This window comes from Pogoniulus pusillus, chromosome Z (genome assembly GCF_015220805.1).
Source record: "Pogoniulus pusillus isolate bPogPus1 chromosome Z, bPogPus1.pri, whole genome shotgun sequence".
NCBI classification, from domain to species: Eukaryota; Metazoa; Chordata; class Aves; order Piciformes; family Lybiidae; genus Pogoniulus; species Pogoniulus pusillus.
In genome coordinates, this window is record NC_087309.1 from 51,322,883 (window position 1) to 51,341,716 (window position 18,834).

General features: G+C 44.0%; 2 protein-coding genes across 3 annotated transcripts in view; one reads left to right on the plus strand and one right to left on the minus strand.

The window, feature by feature from the left end:
* The window catches only part of CERT1 (ceramide transporter 1), an 81,165-nt gene extending 73,740 nt beyond the window's left edge, over window positions 1-7,425 (plus strand). For both annotated transcript variants that reach the window (XM_064176284.1, XM_064176285.1), the window contains 2 exons: window positions 427-563; window positions 4,446-7,425. In XM_064176284.1, coding sequence (XP_064032354.1) covers window positions 427-554 — 128 coding nt within the window. In that variant the 3' untranslated portion in view covers window positions 555-563; window positions 4,446-7,425. The remainder of the gene's footprint in view (window positions 1-426; window positions 564-4,445) is intronic.
* A 2,947-nt stretch (window positions 7,426-10,372) lies between these two features.
* MED18 (mediator complex subunit 18) lies at window positions 10,373-12,083 on the minus strand. The gene is made up of 2 exons (XM_064176286.1): window positions 11,981-12,083; window positions 10,373-11,740 (listed from the first exon to the last, which is right to left on the minus strand). Exons 1-2 carry the CDS (start codon window positions 12,051-12,053, stop codon window positions 11,187-11,189), a joined length of 627 nt encoding a protein of 208 aa, XP_064032356.1. The 5' UTR covers window positions 12,054-12,083; the 3' UTR covers window positions 10,373-11,186.
* Window positions 12,084-18,834: the final 6,751 nt, after the last annotated feature.

The window sequence follows — 18,834 nt, forward strand, 5'->3', positions numbered from 1 at the left end:
CAGTTCGAATTTTATTTAAAGTGCTTTAAAAATAGGTTGTAAGACATTGGCAGTGTAGCAATCCTACAGACACATGGAGCAGTTATGGAAAGGATGAGACTAACTTCTGTTTCCTTTGAAGTAATAAGTAACTTGAATCTTTCTGTTGTATATTGGAAGTCTTTAGAGAATAAAATCTTTTGGGCGTTCCCCAAAAACTCACTACGTCTAAATGGTCCATCACAGGACTGGACTGAACTTGATTAGTAAGATTAAAAAGTGCTACAGTACAAGCTGTGAGGGTGTTTAAAAAAAAATAAAAATCTGCTGGTCGTTTTTCTTGCCTAATACTTCAGAAGTAGTTGCAGGAATAATAAAGTTAAATGTTCTTTCCTCGCTTAAGCAGATCTGCTGTATTTCATTGTCTTTCTTCCCACCTACTTCTAGTAAACCCAGGAGGATGGGCGCCAGCGTCGGTGTTACGAGCAGTGGCAAAACGTGAATATCCCAAATTCCTGAAGCGTTTTACATCTTATGTGCAAGAGAAAACAGCAGGAAACCCTATTTTATTCTAGTACTAGCAGGTATACATTCTCTTTTTCATTCTTGAGTCCTGCTGTAAATTTAAGGACAGAAGTGTGCAGTCTAGAAATGTCTTGCTATGATTAATATGAATTCAGTGCTCAGTTTTAGTATATGTATGCAATACACTTCTAAAAATATTCATATAATTTGTTTATACTATTGGCTGCACAAGTTATCAAGTATCCATTTTTGTAGATTTCTACTAGTTTGTCATGCAAATTTTTGCATATGTCTGAGTTTTGTAGAAATATGAGGATGAAGTATATCATGTGTCTTTCTCAGCTGTCACAGGCATTTTACACTTGTTCTGACAAAAAATCATACTAAAGTTTCTTTAGAGCCTTATGACATTTTGATATCTTAAATTCTACTTAATCACATATGTGACAGAATATTATGAAGGCCAAAACTTTCATCTAAGATGTTTATTAAAAGGACTTTCCTGATAAACCAGTGTCAATTACCAGAGTACTTACAAGACTTTCATGTTAATTTTTAGTCTTTCTAGTGAGCCTAAGAAAGAAAAGGTATTTACAGATGCTTTCTGAAGTCAGTAGAGCTATTTTAATGGTGTGGATAGTTGGGCTAATCTACAATTAATTTATGTAATATAATTTTTTTTATGTTAATCTAAACGATGATATTACCTCAGAAGTGGATTTTTTTATTACTTTTGGGGCTGTCTTGGCCAGATGTAGACCATAGTGCTAAGTAAGGTTTCACTCCATTTTTGTTTGACTCTTGCTATATACTTCATTAGGTGGAACTGTAATTTCAAGCCATCACATTATATTTGGCAGCTCTAGAATTTACAGCAAGATCTGAAAATTACTTTTTATCACTTCTTCTATGCATGACAGGCTACCTCTGTATTTTAATTCAGTTACATCAGAGTGCAAAAGTTTTAATCATTTGATCCTTCTGTAACAGGTAGCTCTATAATGATTCACATGGCCACACCATGTTCTGACCCAGCGTGGTGTGCAAGGGCAGCCCCTTCTGAATTAACGGGATACAGTGACTCAGTATGCTATTTCTAAACAGGAAGAGCCAGCAGATCAAGGCCTGGCTCCAGGCCTGATGCCTCTGGCATGATCCTGGATTCTTTATTCATGGATTGATTTACAGGACACCAGACCTGCTGGCAACAGATGGGATGTACCTGCCTCAAAGATAAAAAAGGATGCTACCCAGGAACTATCAGGGTTCACTGAAAGAATTTCAAACTAGATTTGAAGGGAGAAGGGCACAAAACTGGGCTTGCTAGAAATAAGTCTGAGGGCAACACAGCAATAGTTGAAGGATGGTGTGCTGTGGAGGTCTTCATCTACCATATCAGTGGAGGTAGGGAATGGAGACCCACGTGGCAGCACCAGTTAGTAATAACCATGTGACCACTTGAGAACAGTCAAGTAGGAATGAGGACTTTTCCCTGCAAAAAGGTGGGAATACCTTTAGACCAACTTAAGTGTATCTGCACTAATGCACGCAGCATGGGAAACAAACAGGAGGCCTTTAACAGTCTCCCACAACATCCTTCTCTTTTAGCTGAAGAGATAGGAATTTGATGGGTAAACTCTTCTGTGGATAAGGAACTGGCTGGATAGTTGCATCCAGTGTGTAATGGTTGCTGGTTTGATGTCCAGATGGAGATGAGTGACAAGTGATGTCTCTCTGGGTTCTTTGCTGGGGACTAGTGCTGTATAATGTCCTCATCAGTGGTACAGTGTGATCAAGTGCAGCCTGGATGAGGCACTTGGGGCTGTGGTCTCGTTGACTGGATAGGGCTGGGGGATAGGTTGGACTGGATGATCTTGGAGGTCTCTTCCAACCTGGTTGACTCTATGATGATATGATATTCTCAGCTGCTCAGATGGCAATAAGCTGAATGGTGTGGCTGATATGCCAGAGGAACTGGTTGTCATCCAGAGGGACCTGTAGAAGGTGAAGTGGGCCCAAGTGAACTTCATGACATTCATCAAGCCCAAGTGCAAGATTCTGCACCTGGGTCCAGAGGAGGACTACAAAAATGGTCAAAGGGATGAAGCACCTCTCCTATGAAAACAAGCTGAGAGACTTCAGGGTTTTTCAGCAAGAAAGAAGCAAAGACTCCAGGGAGACCTTATAGTGGCCTTCCAGCACTTGAACAGGGCCTTCAAAAAAGCTGAGGGAAGTTTTTACAAGAGCATGTAGCTATAGGATGAGGGGAAATGGTTTTAAACTAGAGCAATGCAGATTTAGATTGGACATTAGGAAGAAGTTCTTTGAGGGTGATGGAATTGTAGAACAGTTTCCCCGGGCAGTGGTGATGCAAACTCACCAGTGCGAAGTACATGGGAACAATCACTTCCCTGGTCCTGCTGGTCACACTATTTCTCATAAAAGTCAGGATGCTGTCACTTTTGTTCACTGTTGTTCAAGATCAGGCACTGGGGGAAGTCATGCAGCAGATCATCTTGAGTGCCAGCATCTGCAGGGCAACTAAGCAATTTGACCCAGTCAGTGTGGGTATATGAAGGGCAAGTTCTGCTTGACATACCTGATCTCTTTCTATGACAACATGACCCACTCAGGGGAAAGGCTGTGGATATTTTTTGCATGGACTTTAGTAAAACCTTTAACACTGTCTCCTACAGCATCCTTCTGAGGAAACTGGCTGCTCGTAGCTTAGGTGGGTGGAAGCTTCACTGGGTAAAAACCTAGATGGATGGCCAAGCCCAAAGAGTCGTGGTGAATGGAGTTGAATGCAGTTGGTAGTTGGTCACAAGTGGTGTTCCCCAGAGCTCAATATTGCAGCCAGTTCCCTTTAATATCTTTATCAATGATCTGGACAAGAGGGTTGAGTGTGTCACCAGATGACAGCAATTTGAGAGGGAGTGTTGATCAGCTCAAATGTAGGAAGGCTTTTCAGATGAATCTGGACAGGCTGAATCCATGGGCAGAGGTCAATTGTATGAGGCTTAACAAGTGCTGGGTCCTGCACTTGAGTTACAGCAACCCTCTGCAGTACTACAGCATTGGGGCAGAGTGGCTGCCCAACAGAAAAGGACCTGGAGGTGGTGGATTACAGCTGGTTGAACATGAGCCAGCAGTGTGCTCAGGTGGCCAAGAAGGCCACAAGCATCCTGGCCTGTATCAGGAATAGTTGTGTTTGGCTGGACCAGAGAAGTGATTGTACCCCTGTACTGAACACTGGTGAGGCCATACTTTGAGTACTGTGCTCAGTTTTGGGCCCCTCACTACAAGAAGGATATTGAAGTGCAAGAGTGTGTCCAGCTGGTGATGGTTCTAGTGAAAGTCTTAAGAGGAGCAGCTGAAGGAACTGGGATTGTGTTGTCTGGAAAACAGGACACTGAGGGGAGACCTTACTGCTCTCTACAGCTTCCTGAAGGGACATTGTGGTGAGGTGGTCTTGATCTCTCAGCCTAGTATCAAATGACAGAACAACAGGAAAATGTCCTCAAGGTGTACCAGGGGAGTTTTAGATTGGATATTAGGAAAGAAATGTATTTCCATAAAGAAGAGTAGTCAGGCATTGGAACTGGCTGCCCAGGGAGGTGGTAGAGTCACTGTCCTAGAGATGTTAAATACATAAATGTGGCACTTTGGGACATGGCTTAATGGCGTGGTGACAGTAAGTCCATGGTTGGATTTGATCATAATTATTTTGTTGGAAAAGACCTCTGATTCTATGATTTTAATTGTATATTGTTAAAGAACTGATGTAGGTGAATCGTTGAAAACGCAGCTGTCATGAACCAATAGCTCCAACATCATAATAATAGCAGTGCTGATACTGTTTCAGGTGTTTAACAACTTCTTGTTTTCCTATTAGTGTGCAGACTTTTCCATGCTGTATTTTTCTCTTTGTGTACCTGCAGTGGCAAGAACAACAAGACTGGGTGAGCATTCCATGTTGGAGAAGTGACCATGCATAAAGCACTCCATGCTGGAACGAAGGATCTACAGTCTCCTTACGACCCAAGTTCTAGGCTTTGTATACTGAAGTGAAGTGTTGCAACACCATGAGGCTGAATATTTAACACTAGCTCTCTCCTGCTAATGTTTTCTTGTTCAATCAGTGTGTAACTATAAATACATGTACCAATAACATGTATATCGCTCTATTTTTATTTGCTTGCTTTAGAAGAGGAAGAACATTTAACAACTTTGAATCACCAGTGTGGATTACTGCTTTAATTCTAAACAAGTTGCAGAGTTTCACTGTCTGCCTTACTGAGATATTCACGCAGTTTTTGTGCATGTCTAAAAAGTGCAAAAGACAAACTCACACAGGGCATGCTGTACGTGCTTTGTGTGCACAAAAATCTACGTGGTATTTTAGCAGGGGGGGACTTCAGTAAAGCCTAGGTGACTTATTGGCAGGTTTCATTTTGCTTTGTATAATCATAATTCATTGCTGCTGGTTTCTGTAATGAATCATCTTGTTACATAAACTGTCAGTTGATAACTGAGGGCTGTCAATATCCGTATGACTTTGCCTTTTCTATTGTCTTACTCTTATGACGATCATTGGTTCTGAAGGAGTAAGAGTGTGAAAAGCTTTATTTTTTCCAGATATCTTTATATTTCTATTGTATTTTTTAGTTATATAATATGTGCTACAGAATTTTTGTTATTAAACATCATCCAGAAATACCTACGAAGATTCTGTATGAGAGAGCAAGAGACTGCCTGAAAGCCAGAAGTCATCTGTCCATGCTGTTTATGGACTGCTTTCTTGCACGATGGTCCAGGGCTTTTCCAAAGCTGTGAGAAGGTACACTGTAATATTTATTGAAGTAATTTGGACTACGTAAGAGAACATTCCCAGTCTAGAATGAGGATGAGTACATTATTTTCAGATCCTGCATGTTTTCCTCATCTTAATAAAGCCATACTATGAGGTTCATGTAGAAGACGATTTGTGTCATGATCAGAAACCCGTTGGAGCTGTAAGGATATGCAGAGTTGTTTTTGGAAAGTCACCTTCAGTTGCTGTGAGAATGTAAATGTCAGGTGTTTGCCTGCCTTTGATTCTAGGGATGCTCATTAGGAAAGGACTGTGGCAGACTGGTTCTGACTTTGAGGTCTTTTATTCATGTCCCTTAGTTGGAAACTCTGTAGAGACTGCTCAGTGTTTCACTAACCTGTGTGTCTCCAGGAAAGAAAACAAAAACAAAAAACTTCAGACTATTTTTCAGAAAGCTGCAAGTTTTATTTGTTACACTATGGTAGGTGCCTGAAAATATAATACAGTAACTTAATGGGGATTTGTTAAATTATTAAATGTGATCTGCACAGTGCTGAAAAACTTTATCTGTTCATCTCTTTGTAAAGACAAAACCGTGCATAACACATGCATGCATATTTCATGCTCCATAGCTCTCCCATTTTTATTTGCCTTTCTCTAATGGTGTGCATGGAATATGCCTTATTACAGAGTTATTCTGTTAATTTGAATATGTAGAGAAGTGCCTATATGGTAATGCTAGTAAGGCAAATAAGATGAAAATTTGTACGTTTACTATATCACCAGTGAGCATTTTATATAGCGGTGTTAAAAATCTTATACCTCAAATGTACTTCATCTTTTTACAATCAGCCAAGCAGTGGTTCATTCCACCATAGCCACTAATGGGAATTTTAAAGATACTTAAAAAGAAAAAAAAAAAAAGGAAAAAAAGGAAAAAAAAAAGATACAAACTTAAAAATCCAAAATATGAAGAGTTTAACTCTTTATTTGCCATTTCTGGCAATGGATGGAACACAGGAGAGTTTATTAATAATTGGACAGCTTTATTTTACAAAGGTATGGAAAGTTTACAGAGCAGTATATAAACTTCTATCATTAGTTGCATTTGCACTAAATGTGATGTACTTTTGCGATTTATTCTGTAAATAAAATTACACTACAGATACTATTTGTAAAAAAATACATTTTACTTTTAGATAAAGGCACTGGTACTTCACTACAGCTAGCCCTGCCCAATCAGTTGTAAGAGGCTTCTTAATATGGAAGGAGTTGCAAGACTGAGAAATCAGTGTTAATTGACCTCTTTACAAACAAATTAAAAAAGGGCAGTTCTCTTTTGGCCTCTCAGATTGTCGGTGTGCGAGCAGCCATTAGATCCCTTCTTATGGAAGGAATCTTGCTTCTATGATTTTACAAAGTTTGCTGTCTTTTGAGCCTGTCCTTCCTTTTGGTCACTGCCATGTATCTGTGTGCTGAGTTGTTCTTCCTGTTAATGGATACAGTTGTGGTGGTCCTTGCAGAAGCAGCTCCTGATGCTAGAGTGGATGTTTTTATAAGCTGAACTAATTTGAAGGCTTGAGAATGCATCAGTCTTCTCCTTTAGTATTCTCTGAATATCTGCATCCATTTGGAGAATTTAGACATTGCCAAACTAGATCTGAAGGAAATGACCTAATAGAACTTCTATTGTGAATGGGGATGATAAGGTCATTTTTATCCTTTCTGAGAACCTGAACATCTTATTTAGACAAATATATCTGTGAAAAATGTGATGCACTTTTTTTCAAAGCAATTACCTTTTACTTAATTGGGCTGAGCTGGCTAATTTGAAGTTGTGCAGATTCTCTTTAATCAGATTGTCCACCTGTATTTTTGTCAAGTTGTACAGAAAACGCTGTATTTGAATTGCCACTGTTCATTTACAGACTTAAAACATGAATCATATTTTTGAGTACCTTGAGTGCGTAGCGTGTAACTGTTCTATAATAGCTTTATGATCCTAATGATAAGTTTTCAAAATTTAAAGAAGTTGGCTCTTCCATGTTACAATCACAAATTTAAAACCAGTATTTGAAAATGAAAAGTATTAAAAATTATGAAGAAAACTCCTGGTTTGTCTTTTTTTTTAATTTTAAACTGTCAGTGCTTTGGAGAAACTTACCAAAAACACTTTACCTTGTAACAAAGTTTTAGGTCGTGTATAAAAGTTACATACAACATTATTATCATGTATGGAAAAACGTTTACAGGAAAGCAGTTTACTTGTATTTATAAGGTTACTGAGACAAAAACCTGAATCATAGAATCATTATTGCTGTCTACAACTACCTGAGGGGTGGTTGTGGCCAGGGGGAGGTTGCTCTCTTCTATCAGGTGGCCAGCGCCAGAACAAGAGGACACAGCCTCAGGCTACATTGGGGGAAATTTAGGCTCGAGGTGAGGAGAAAGTTCTTCACTGAGAGAGTCATTGGACACTGGAATGGGCTGCCCGGGGAGGTGGTGGAGTCGCTGTCCCTGGAGCTGTTCAAGGCAGGATTGGACGTGGCACTTGGTGCCATGGTCTAGCCTTGAGCTCTGTGGTAAAGGATTGGACTTGATGATCTATGAGGTCTCTTCCAACCTTGATGATACTGTGATACTGTGATCATCTAGTTCCAACCACCTTGCCATGGGCAGGAGCACTTCATGCTAGATCAAGTTGCTCGGAGCCACATCCAGCCTGGTGTTGAAGACCTCCAGGTATGAGGCTTCTACCATGTCCTTGGGCAAACTGTTCCAGTGTCTCACCACCCTCATGGTGAAGAACTTATTCCTAAATTCCAATCTGAATCTAACCTCCTCTGTATTGGATCCATTACCCCATGTCCTATCATGACCTGACATCCTAGGCAGCTTTCCTATTCCTTTCAGATACTGAAAGGCCACAATGAGGTCTCCTCAGAGCCTGCTCTTCACCAGAATGAACAGCCTCAATTCTCTCAGTCTGTCTTCATAGGAGAGATACTTCAGCCCTGATCATCCTTGTGGCCCTTCTCTGGACATGTTCCCACATGTCCATATCTTTCTTCTAATAGATCTTCCAGAACTAGATGCAGTACTCAAGGTGAGGTCTCAGAGTGGAGGAATGTGACATAGGCTTATATATTGAAAAGCTCATGTTAAAACACTTTCCTCTGCAGTGCTGTCTTAAAACAGATTACTTCCAGAGTATTTAATCTCTTGCTAATTCAGTATAAAGACATTATTGAAGTTTCCATGGGAAGAATGAAGATTCTAGAGCAAGGAAGGACAGAGGATAACTTCTGACATCTTCTGAAGTGTGAAGAATTTTTAAGAAATGAGCTTCTGCAGAGCAAACTTCCTTAACTGCAGAAATAGTTCATGCCGAACAGATCAGTAACAATCCTACCTTGTATTTCTTAGTATCAATCCATGCATAACACAGAAATTAAGTTATAGAAACATTGTAAGTATGCAAGAATAGAGGAAGTTTGGCACCACAGGGTTCTATGGAAAGAAAACTAGGTCAGCTGCATCAGGGCTCAGGTAATGTATTTGAACAAATACTGAACTTTAGACTGCTTAGAGTTTGACGGGATCTTTAAAGGCCATCTACTCCAACCTCCTTGTAGTCATGAGGGATGTCTTTAACTAGATGATGTTGCTCAGAGCTCTGTCCAACCTGGCCTTGAAAATACCCAGGGATGGGGCCTTCATCTTGCAAGGCAACCTGATCCAGTGCTTCAGCAGCCTCAAAAATGTTCATGTGTTTGTTCAAATCTGCCCCCTTTAGTTTACCTCTCGTAACAGGCACTACTGAAATGCATGTCCCCATCTTTCTTATAGGCCTCCTGTAAGTAGAAAGCTTGCAGTGAGGTCTTCTCAAGAGCCTTCTCCAGCCTGTCCTTGAAGAGGTTCTCCACCTCTCTGATCATTTTTGTGGCCCTCCTCTCCAACAGGTTCATGTCCTTGTGCTGAGGGCTGCAGGGCTGGACACAGCAGAGACCTCCCCTAGAGCACAACCAGACTGGAGCAGAAAATTGCTTCCCTTACCCTGCTGGCCACAGATCCTTTTGGTGCAGCTCACAATGCCATAGGCCTTCTGGGCCTCAAGGGCACATTGCTAGCTCATGTCCAAGTATCCCCAAGTCCTCCTCCTCTGCAGGGCTGCTTTCAATCATACCATTCCCCAAGTCTGTGTTGATACTTGAGGTTGCCTATACCCTGGTGCAGTTCAACATAGGCCCAGTTCTCAAACATGTTCATGTCCCTCTGGATGACATCACATCCCTCTGGCATGTCACCTGCACCACTTGGTTTGCACACTTCAAACTTCTCCATTGGACTTCTATAATATTATGTCACAAGAAATAGGCTGTCAATCTTGGAAGTCTGTGGCATGGGATTCCTCATCAGTGTCAGTGGCTGGATGTGACAAGGGCCCTGGAGATTTCCACCCACCAGTCTGTGACTACAACTGAATCAAAGCGATCTGGCGAGTTCAGCTCCCAGCTAGGCAGAGCACTTGGACCTATGCCTTGCCTTTTGGGAAGTGATGCTCTGTAACAGCATTCTAAAAACTCCCAGGCATGTGCTAGTGTGCTGTCCAATGAGGATGAGTCACACCTGAGTATGAACAAAAGAATGGTCAATGCATCCCTACCCTCCAGAAAATATTTGCAGTCTCGATCATGAGCAGGCACACAGGTGACCTCATTGCTTATACCCTGCTGGAAATCACTGCTGTGTATTCAGCCTAATGGCATTTTCCAGATGGTGTTCCAGCCTTTTGATTGTCTCTGTGCCCACCGTGTGGAACACTTGAGACACTGCTGCTAGCACCAGTACAGCTGTCATGGCTTACCTTGTCCAAACTCTCCAGTGCTAAAAATGCATCTGCTGACTTAAAATGCTTTTAGTGAAGTTTTTTTTGTGAGGTTGCTCTTTGTCTTTAGCTGTCCTCTGTCTCTGACAGGGCTACTGCATTTTAGTAAAGAGTAAAACAGTTGCCTTCTGTAAAGAACTTAAAAAATGCAAACCAGCCTCTTCACCTTTGTTGCTTTTCCCAACCTTTTTAATGTATTTGTAAACTCTAGATCCTGAATCAAGTATTGAGATACAGGAGGGTAAGCAATCATCCTACCAAAACCATATAATTTACTATGTCTCATTAACCAAGACTGCCTTACCCAATTTCAGTGAAAAAGAGGGAACAGCATTACAAGATTTGAAAGCTTCTTGAAATTGTAATCCTGCTAAATTATTTTCCAACTTTGGATATACTGGAAACAATTTCACTGAAGTACCTGGTGTCTTTTGTACACATGTACCATTACTTTAACTATTCCAACTATCCCACTGTAAACAGGTATGCAATTGCCCTTTTGTACTGTGTAGTTTATGGGTTTCTGCTTGTGTTAAACACCACTCCCTGCATGAAAGAATATTAGCTTTATGTATCTAAGAAGGGAAAAGGATGACTGGGTAGTGTTTACAGGATTGTGATTTGGAGTAATAATTAAAAGAAAACAAAACAACCACTAAGAAAGCAAACTTGGGTAGAGAGCTGGATGAATTCCACAAAGTTTAACATTTTTGAATTACCAGGTAGTATGCCTGGTCCTAGGTACCTCCCCAATAGGAGACACAAATCTAGAAATACTGCCACTTACTGACGTTTTGAACGTCATTTAGTGTCCTCTTGTGTTCACATCCATATGCAAAGGTGAAAAGTCTGCAACTACACTTAACACTGATATGTAGCCCTTTTTTCCCCCTCCCTGTTTTGCTTTACTCTCAAAAGCAATTTTAGAAAAATCGTAGTCCTCACTAACAAAACCAATGCCTTAACCTCCCAGTCTTCCAGTCACATAAGCCTTTTGGGGTCAATTTTTTCCAGGTGCACTAGAGGCTTCAGTTGCTCAGCGAAGTTCCTCATGTCATCAGAAACTACATCCTGCCCTGCTGGCGCTACTATGTTGAGCTCCACTAGGTAGGAGAGGGAGAGTGGCTCAATGCTCTCTGTGTTTCCTGGCATCAGAATGCGGAAGATCTTGTACACCATAATCTTCATGATGCCCTTGCGGAACACATGTCCTTTGGCCACAAACTCATGGTCCATACGGAAGCCCATCTCCACCAGAAAGTCTGTCAGGTTATCCGAAGTAGCAATGTCTACACAGTTGCGCACAAGTGCGTGGCGGTTCTTGTCGCCTATTTCTGGCTGGCCCAAGTAGCGCAAATGCCAAGGCATACCGCTTTTGTCCATGGACCGGCGTGCCCGCAGCACAAAGGGGCTGGCCTGCTGCCCCTTCAGCAGGAACACCACCTCGTGGTCCAGAAAGGTCTCCGGCTCCATGTTGTCGCAGAGGCCGCGCAGGCGGTGCAGCAGACTCTCAAGGCTCTGGTCCAAAACGCTTCCTGTGGCGGGCGGAAACAACACCTTAGCTACCCCAGTCCCGTCCCTTCCCTTCTTTGTTGCCGGGTCCGAGGCGAGCGGGGCTTTCTCCGCAGCGCGGCCGCCGCACCCTCCTCAGCCCGCCTATGTCCGGCTACGGCTCTCGCCCTGCGCGCCCCCCAGGCCCGGCTCCCCGGCGCTGCCCCTCCGCCCGTCTCCTCGGCGACGGGAGAGAGCTGCCTGCCGCCCCACTCGCCGCTTACCCTGGAGAAGGTATTCCATCATGTTGATGGTGCCGCCGGTGACGGGCATCATAGTCACCGGGGGCGCCTCCATGGTGCGGGCAGCTTCTTCAGAGCAGGAGGCGGAAGGAGCGGCGCAAGGAGCGACGCGAACGAGAAGGGCTGGCAGCGCCGCCCAGCGGCCCGGCGGCGCTGCTGCGGCGTGGAGCGTGGGGGGCGACGGCGGCCGGTCACGGAATCGCAGTCATGGCATTGTGCCGGTTGGAGACCTCTAAGATCGCGGAGGCCATCCGGGCACCTGACACCGCCATGGCTATATCCACACGTTTCTTGAACACTTCCAGAGATGGGAACGCCACCGCCTCCCTGGGACGCCGATCGGAGTGCGGGCGACTTCGGAGGAGGCGCAGGGGAGAGCAGGAGGCTGACCGGGACGGGCGGCCGCGGCCACCGCTGCTTCTGCCGGGCGGCGCCCGGGGTGCCGAGGCGGCGGAGTTAGAGCCCGGGAGGCCGGGCCGATGGGAGCAGTCCCCGCCTGAGCTGTATCCACAGCACGGAGCCTCCTCGCCGCCGCTCCACACAGCGAAGCCGGTACGCGTCAGATGCTGCGAGGATACAGCCCGCTTTGCCTCCTGCTGCCTGTCAGCCGGCGCATGTCAGGCCGCAGACCTATGGGAAGGCGCAGCAAAGGTATCAGGGCACCAAAATGGTTTTCAGGTATCTACAATAAGGGGGATAAAAACATGGTGTCAGGGGCAAAGTAAGAACAATGTGTGTGTGTGGAAAGGCAGAAAGGCAATGTAGCAAGTTTCCTGGGACCTGGCAGCCTTTGCACTGCTCCTAGATGGAAAAGCCTCCATTTTCAAACGGTGGCAGGAACGGAATCATAGAATCAGTCAGGGTTGGAAGGGACCACAAAGATCATTTAGTTCCAACCCCACTGCCAGGGCAGGGACACCCTACCCTACATCAGGCTGGCCACAGCCTCATCCAGCCTGGCCTTAAACACCTCCAGGGATGGGGCCTCAACCACCTCCCTGCGCAACCCATTCCAGGCCCTCACCACTCTCATGCTGAACAGCTTCCGCCTCACGTCCAGTCTGAACATCCTTGCCTCCAGCTTCACTCCATTTCCCCTAGTCCTGTCACTCCCTGAAAGCCTAAAAAGTCCCTTCCTGGCTTTTTTTGTAGTCCTCCTTCAGATACTGGAAGGCCACAAGAAGGTCGCCTCAGAGCCTCCTGCTCTCCAGCCAGTTAGTTACTGCCCAGCTTGTATCTGTGCTTGGGATTGCCTTGACCCAGATGCAGGACCTTGGTCTTGTTGAACCTCATGAGGTTGGCTTGTGTCCACCCCTCCAGCCTGTCCAGGTCCAGGTCCCTTTGGATGGCATCCCTTCCCACCAGCACATCCACTGCACAACACAGCTTGGTGTCATCAGAAAACTTGCTGAGGGTGCACTCAATGCCACTGTCCAAAAAGATGTTGAACAAGACTGGTCCCAGGACTGATCCCTGAGTGACTCCAGTTGTCACTGGCCTCCACTGGGACATGGAGCCATTGACAGCCACTCTTTGGGTGCAGTCGTCAAGCCAGTTCTTTATCCATCTCATGGTCCACCCATCAAACCCATGTTTGACCAGCTTGGGGACCAGGATGTGGTGTGGGACAGTGTCAAAGGCCTTGCTCAGGTCCAGGTAAATGACATCAGTTGCTTACCCCTCATCTATTAATGTTGTTACCTATTCATAGGCCACCAGGTTTGTCAGGCAGGTGAAACCATGCTGATTGTAGCAAATCACGTCTTCGCTATTCTTCTGTCTCAGTAGTGCCTCCAGGAGGATCTGCTCCATGATGTTACTGGGCACAGAGGTGACACTGACCGGCCTGCAGTTCCCTGGCTCCTCCTTCCTACCTTTTTTGAAAATGGGAGTTATGTTTCCCCTTTTCTAGTCAGTGGGGACTGCACCAGACTGATGCCCTGTATGCCCTGTATGTATCTGTAAAATTTGGTCCTGCAGATCCATCTGATTTTTTCTTTCCTTAGCTGTTTTTGTAGCAAGCCTTTATGCTGCACAGAAAGTTAGCAGTATGTATGTTTTTCCATATCAGTATCTCTGCACAGCTGTGGTGCTTCCTGACTCCCCAGCATAAATCAATTACATAAATGTGAGCACAAGCCAAACATCTACAAATCCACAATGGCATAAGCATACTCTCCCAGGGAAGTATTTGTTTCAGGCCTGCTATATTAGAACTAGCTTTTGCTACAGCTGTGCATATGAACTGGGGTGGCTGCAGACGCACAGCATAATCCAGGAGGGACCTGTCAGTTGTTGAAGCTGGAACCACTCCTCAGGTAGCTGCCACAGTGCATATGCATTGTACATGCTTCCCCATTTGTGGATAAGAAGGATGAAAATAGTCAACAAAAGGTTTGTGTGATGATTTAAAAGCTTTTTCACACTCCTAAGAGCAAAAAATAGTTTTTGTTTTTTATACTGCTTAGCTTTAGTTAATGTCATAGTGCACTTAAAACAAAGAATATGTGTCAAGAACGATAACCAGGGAAGGCACAAATGAGTAAGAAGTGCACTTTAGTGTTTTGCAGGGATAGTTTTTGAGGCTCACTTCTTTCTGTGGTGATACAAACGATCTCTTTTGCCAAGCTGAGACAGTGTTAACTACAAATGCCTAAATGAAAAGGTCAGAGGATATCTATTCTCTGTTCTAAAATGCAGATTCTTCAGAATTCCCTAGCTGCAGCTACCTCAAGTAGTTCTGCCCATAGTCTCAGGAACTATGCAATAATGCATTGCAAAAAACAAATGTTACCTAAAACTAAACAACCCTGCTGTGGGACTGAAAAACATAGGTGAGTGAAGGTGGCTTCCCATGCCACCCAAACATCGCCAAATCCCGTCATGAGTCTCATAGAAGAGCAGTGACATAGTACTGCAGAGCTGCTTGTGACAATGGGCTCTCTGGTGCACCTCCATACCTTAACTTTTTTTTCTGCAGTTGTTGAAGACAAGGCACAGCAACAAAAGACAGTTGGTGGGACAGATGGAAGAGGTGGAGAGAAATAAATATAGAAATGGAGGATAAATGTGATATTCCCAGCCACCTACATAAGTTCTGTTTAACTTCCTCTAAACCCCTCTTTAGCCACCTGGCTGTGTCAGAGAAACTGTGTGCCCATACAGGGCCAGGCCTTTATTTCAGCTCAGTACCATGTTTTGTGTGCACAGAGCCTTCCCTGCAGAGCTCAAGCAGGGAAATGTCTGGTGAAATGTGTGGTTCAGCCATATTCATGCACTGAAATAGCAAGAACAGTAAGGAGAGTCAGTCAGGTGTAAACTGGATGGAAAGGTTTATTCTTCCCTGTAACTAAAACATGGATTGTTTTGTTTTTCTCCTCGCTCATCCTGTGGGCTTTGGGTTTGTACCCCCACTTTATTACCTTTATCCATCAAAACTGCTTTCACATTAAATACACAGCAGTTTCCATTCACTGGCAGTGAATTAATAGCTTGCTGAACAGCTCGCCTCTTCTTCCATAGGCTGTAGACTTCCTTTTTCTTTCTGTGCTCAAGCCACAGCTCTCTGTTTCACCAGGCCAATCATCTTTTCCTGCTGGGTCATCTTGCAGCATATCAGCTTGGCCTATTCCAGCACCTCAGCACCTTAAGGATTTTCCTCTTGAAGAATGTCTAGCTTTTCTGGACTTACTTGCCCAAGGGACTGCCTCCCAAGGGACTCTGTCAACTGGTCTCCTAAACAGGCCAAAATCTGTCCTCTGGAAGTCAATGTGGCAATTCTGCTAATCCCTGTCCTTCCCTAAAAATTGAATAATCTGCTGTTTCATCATCACTGTGCTCAGGACAGCCTCCAGCCTACACATCACCATCAAGTCCTTTTCTGTTCATGAACAACACAACCTTCCTAATTGGCTCATTCACCAGCTGTGTCAGGAATTTTTCTTCCACATCCTCTAGGAACATCTTGGACAGTTTCATTCTTTTGCTGTGTTATATTTCCAGCAGACATGGTGAGATGAAGTCCAACACAAGAAGAAGTGGTGGTGATTGCAAGAATTCTCCCAGCTGCTTATAGAATATTTAGTCTCCTTCTTCAGCCTGGTTTGTTGGTCTGTAACAGACTCCCACCAGGATATCTGCCTTGTTAGCCTTTCCTCTTACCTGTAATACTCGATCCTATTGTCACCATCATTCAGCTGAAGACAATTGAGACAGTCCCTGACATGCAGGACCACTCTACTGCCTCTCCCTCCTAACCTGTCCATTCTGAAGTGTGTCTTTACAGGCTAAGTGGGAAGCAATTTAGCAAGCTATGTTATGGTACCAGGTGGAAGGCTAGAAGCTACCAGACCTATTTGACTAGTTTTGCTCAGAGAACTGCCTAAGTCTTGTTTTTCACCTAGTGTTCCTAGGTCATTGGCATAATTCTTAGGGCATGTTTTTTTTTTTCATCCTGTGTTATAGCTTATGCAAATGGACTGTTTAGGTACAATTCTTCACCACAAGAATAAGGAAGAAATTCTTTATCAGTAGAGGGGTAAAACATGGAAGAAGTTGCCCAGAGAAGTTGTGGATGCCCCCTCCCTGGAAACATTCAAGACTAGGGGCTTTGAGTAACATGATCTAGTGGAAGGTGTCCCTATCCATGGTAGGAGGTGTTGGAGCTAGATGATCTTTATGGTCCCTCTCAACCCATTCTGTGATTCTCAGGGCAGGTCTTTATTTGACTGTGGTGTCAAGCTGGTTTCAGAGGCAGATCCTGTCCCAGAAGCTGGTACAAGGTGAACCTGGGGCCAGCAGTAATCTCTAGGTACATAATTTTCAGTGCTGTGAGTCACTGAAGACACAGCACTGTGTTTTGTGGATAAGGCGAGATGCCTCTGACCAGAATGCAAGCATCTTGTGAGGCAGTAGAGAGGGTCTACCAAGCAGAGAAATTGCTTGCTTTAACTCAGATGCTGCTCAAAGCCCCCCACAGTCGTCCCCTTGTTTCAGCAGGTGTCAGCAGCGAAAACATTCCCTAACCAAAGCTAAATGGAAAAGAGGACGCTGCCTCAAAATGGTAAGCTATGTCCCCAAAGAGATGGTGATGTATCTTAAAAGTACTCTGAGTAGGTAAGAGCTTTCACTCTCACCCAAAAGGCAATTTAAAAGAGTGAAAGGGCAGATCATTTACTACATCTTTTCTCAGTGTATTCACCTTACTAGAGGGGTTCATGGCAAGGATAAAAATTAGCTAGTGATGTGCAGAAACACCTAGAGTCTGGATATACTTGAATGCTCCTCTGAGAAGCAAGTGGGCTCATGGCCATGCTCTGCTCTGGGAAACAATGCACATCCCACCACTGAGCTCAGCAGCATCAGCAAACGGTGCAGGCACACAGCTGCTGGTTATCACAGTTGCATTTGGCATGAATGCAGTTAGTATCTGTGCTAGTTTGAAGCAAGCTGGAATGTTTTGGTAAAAGAACTAGATAACAGGCAGTGAAATGAAAAACAATTGTGTCTACTTCTCTCACAGTCACGCTGAGAACTCTGGGAAGAAGAAGAAAGACTTTTTCTCCATTTTTGTCTCTCACTCTTGCTTTTGCCTTAGACCTAGTCACATCTCATTAACCCTGCTCCTACTAACCTTGCTCCCTAACCTCTTGGCTGCACCTCTCTTCTTCCTGAGAACTGGGGTAAGGTTGAGAGGGCCGGGGGGAGGTGTTGGGGTGGTTTGAGAGCCCCTCCTGGGGACTCAGGTTTCTGGGAGGGGAGTTGTGCTTTTGTATTGTTTATCCTTTGTATATTTCTGTATATAACTGTATATATTGTAAATAGCTGCTTGTAAATTCTGCTAGCTGTAAATAAATTGCTTCATCTATATTCCCAGGGTCCGTCTGAGTTAGCTGGGGCAAATACAAAGTGTGGGGGGGCGGGGTAACCCCCAAACCATCACAGTATCTCTGCAATGTGTAAGCAGAAGCTGCTCCTCCTGTAAGGAAGACAGAGTAAGGCATACCACAGGTTAAGGGCTTTTGCTGGCCAAAAGAAGGCAAAGTACACAACTGCATAATTTGAGACAGCCAGACCTTCACAGCTTCCAAGCCTCACAGCTTCCCCATCAGACATCAGAGAATGATGTGCAGCAAGGGTGGAGTAGGCATAAAGAGGGAAACTGGTACCAGAGTCAAATACTCCTTTCGCAATTTAAAGCCCTACAAAGAAATAGTAACAGTATTGAGTTTTAGTCGCAGCAGTGGTAGAAACAATTCCAGACAGCAAGACTGGTTTTGCCAAGGGCACAAAACAGTCTTACTACACCAGATCTGCAGGGATATCGAAACATTCCGCTGTAGTGTACGCACAGGAGCAAGAATACTCTCTAACTCATTTGAAATGATAATTCTTGTTTCTGGTATACAACCTGAAGTGTTGGGGAGACTCAATAAGGGAGGGTGAACTGCAGTGTACATCCCATTATATACTAATGGACGTTACCAAAATCATGCATGGGAGTTGGACTACAGGTGAGAAAAAGTCTGTGGGGGTAGAGAACAGGAGGGGAATTTTATATAAAAGTTTCCAGGATCTGTAGCAAGACACTGACTAAAACTGTCTTAACCACTTCTCTGTGAACATGCACCATCCTAGTCAAAATTTTTCAAACAGATCTTTATGTGGTACAGCTAAATTGTTTTACTCTTCCAGTTTAACCTGTTTTGCAAGAATTTATCAAAATGCATAGTATTGTATAGTGTTTTCCTGGTGAAAACAGTGCTTAAAATTCAGGTATGAAGTTAACAGATTAAAAAGCACCTTTGAGACTTTGGTTTTGGTGGACAGGTGAAAAT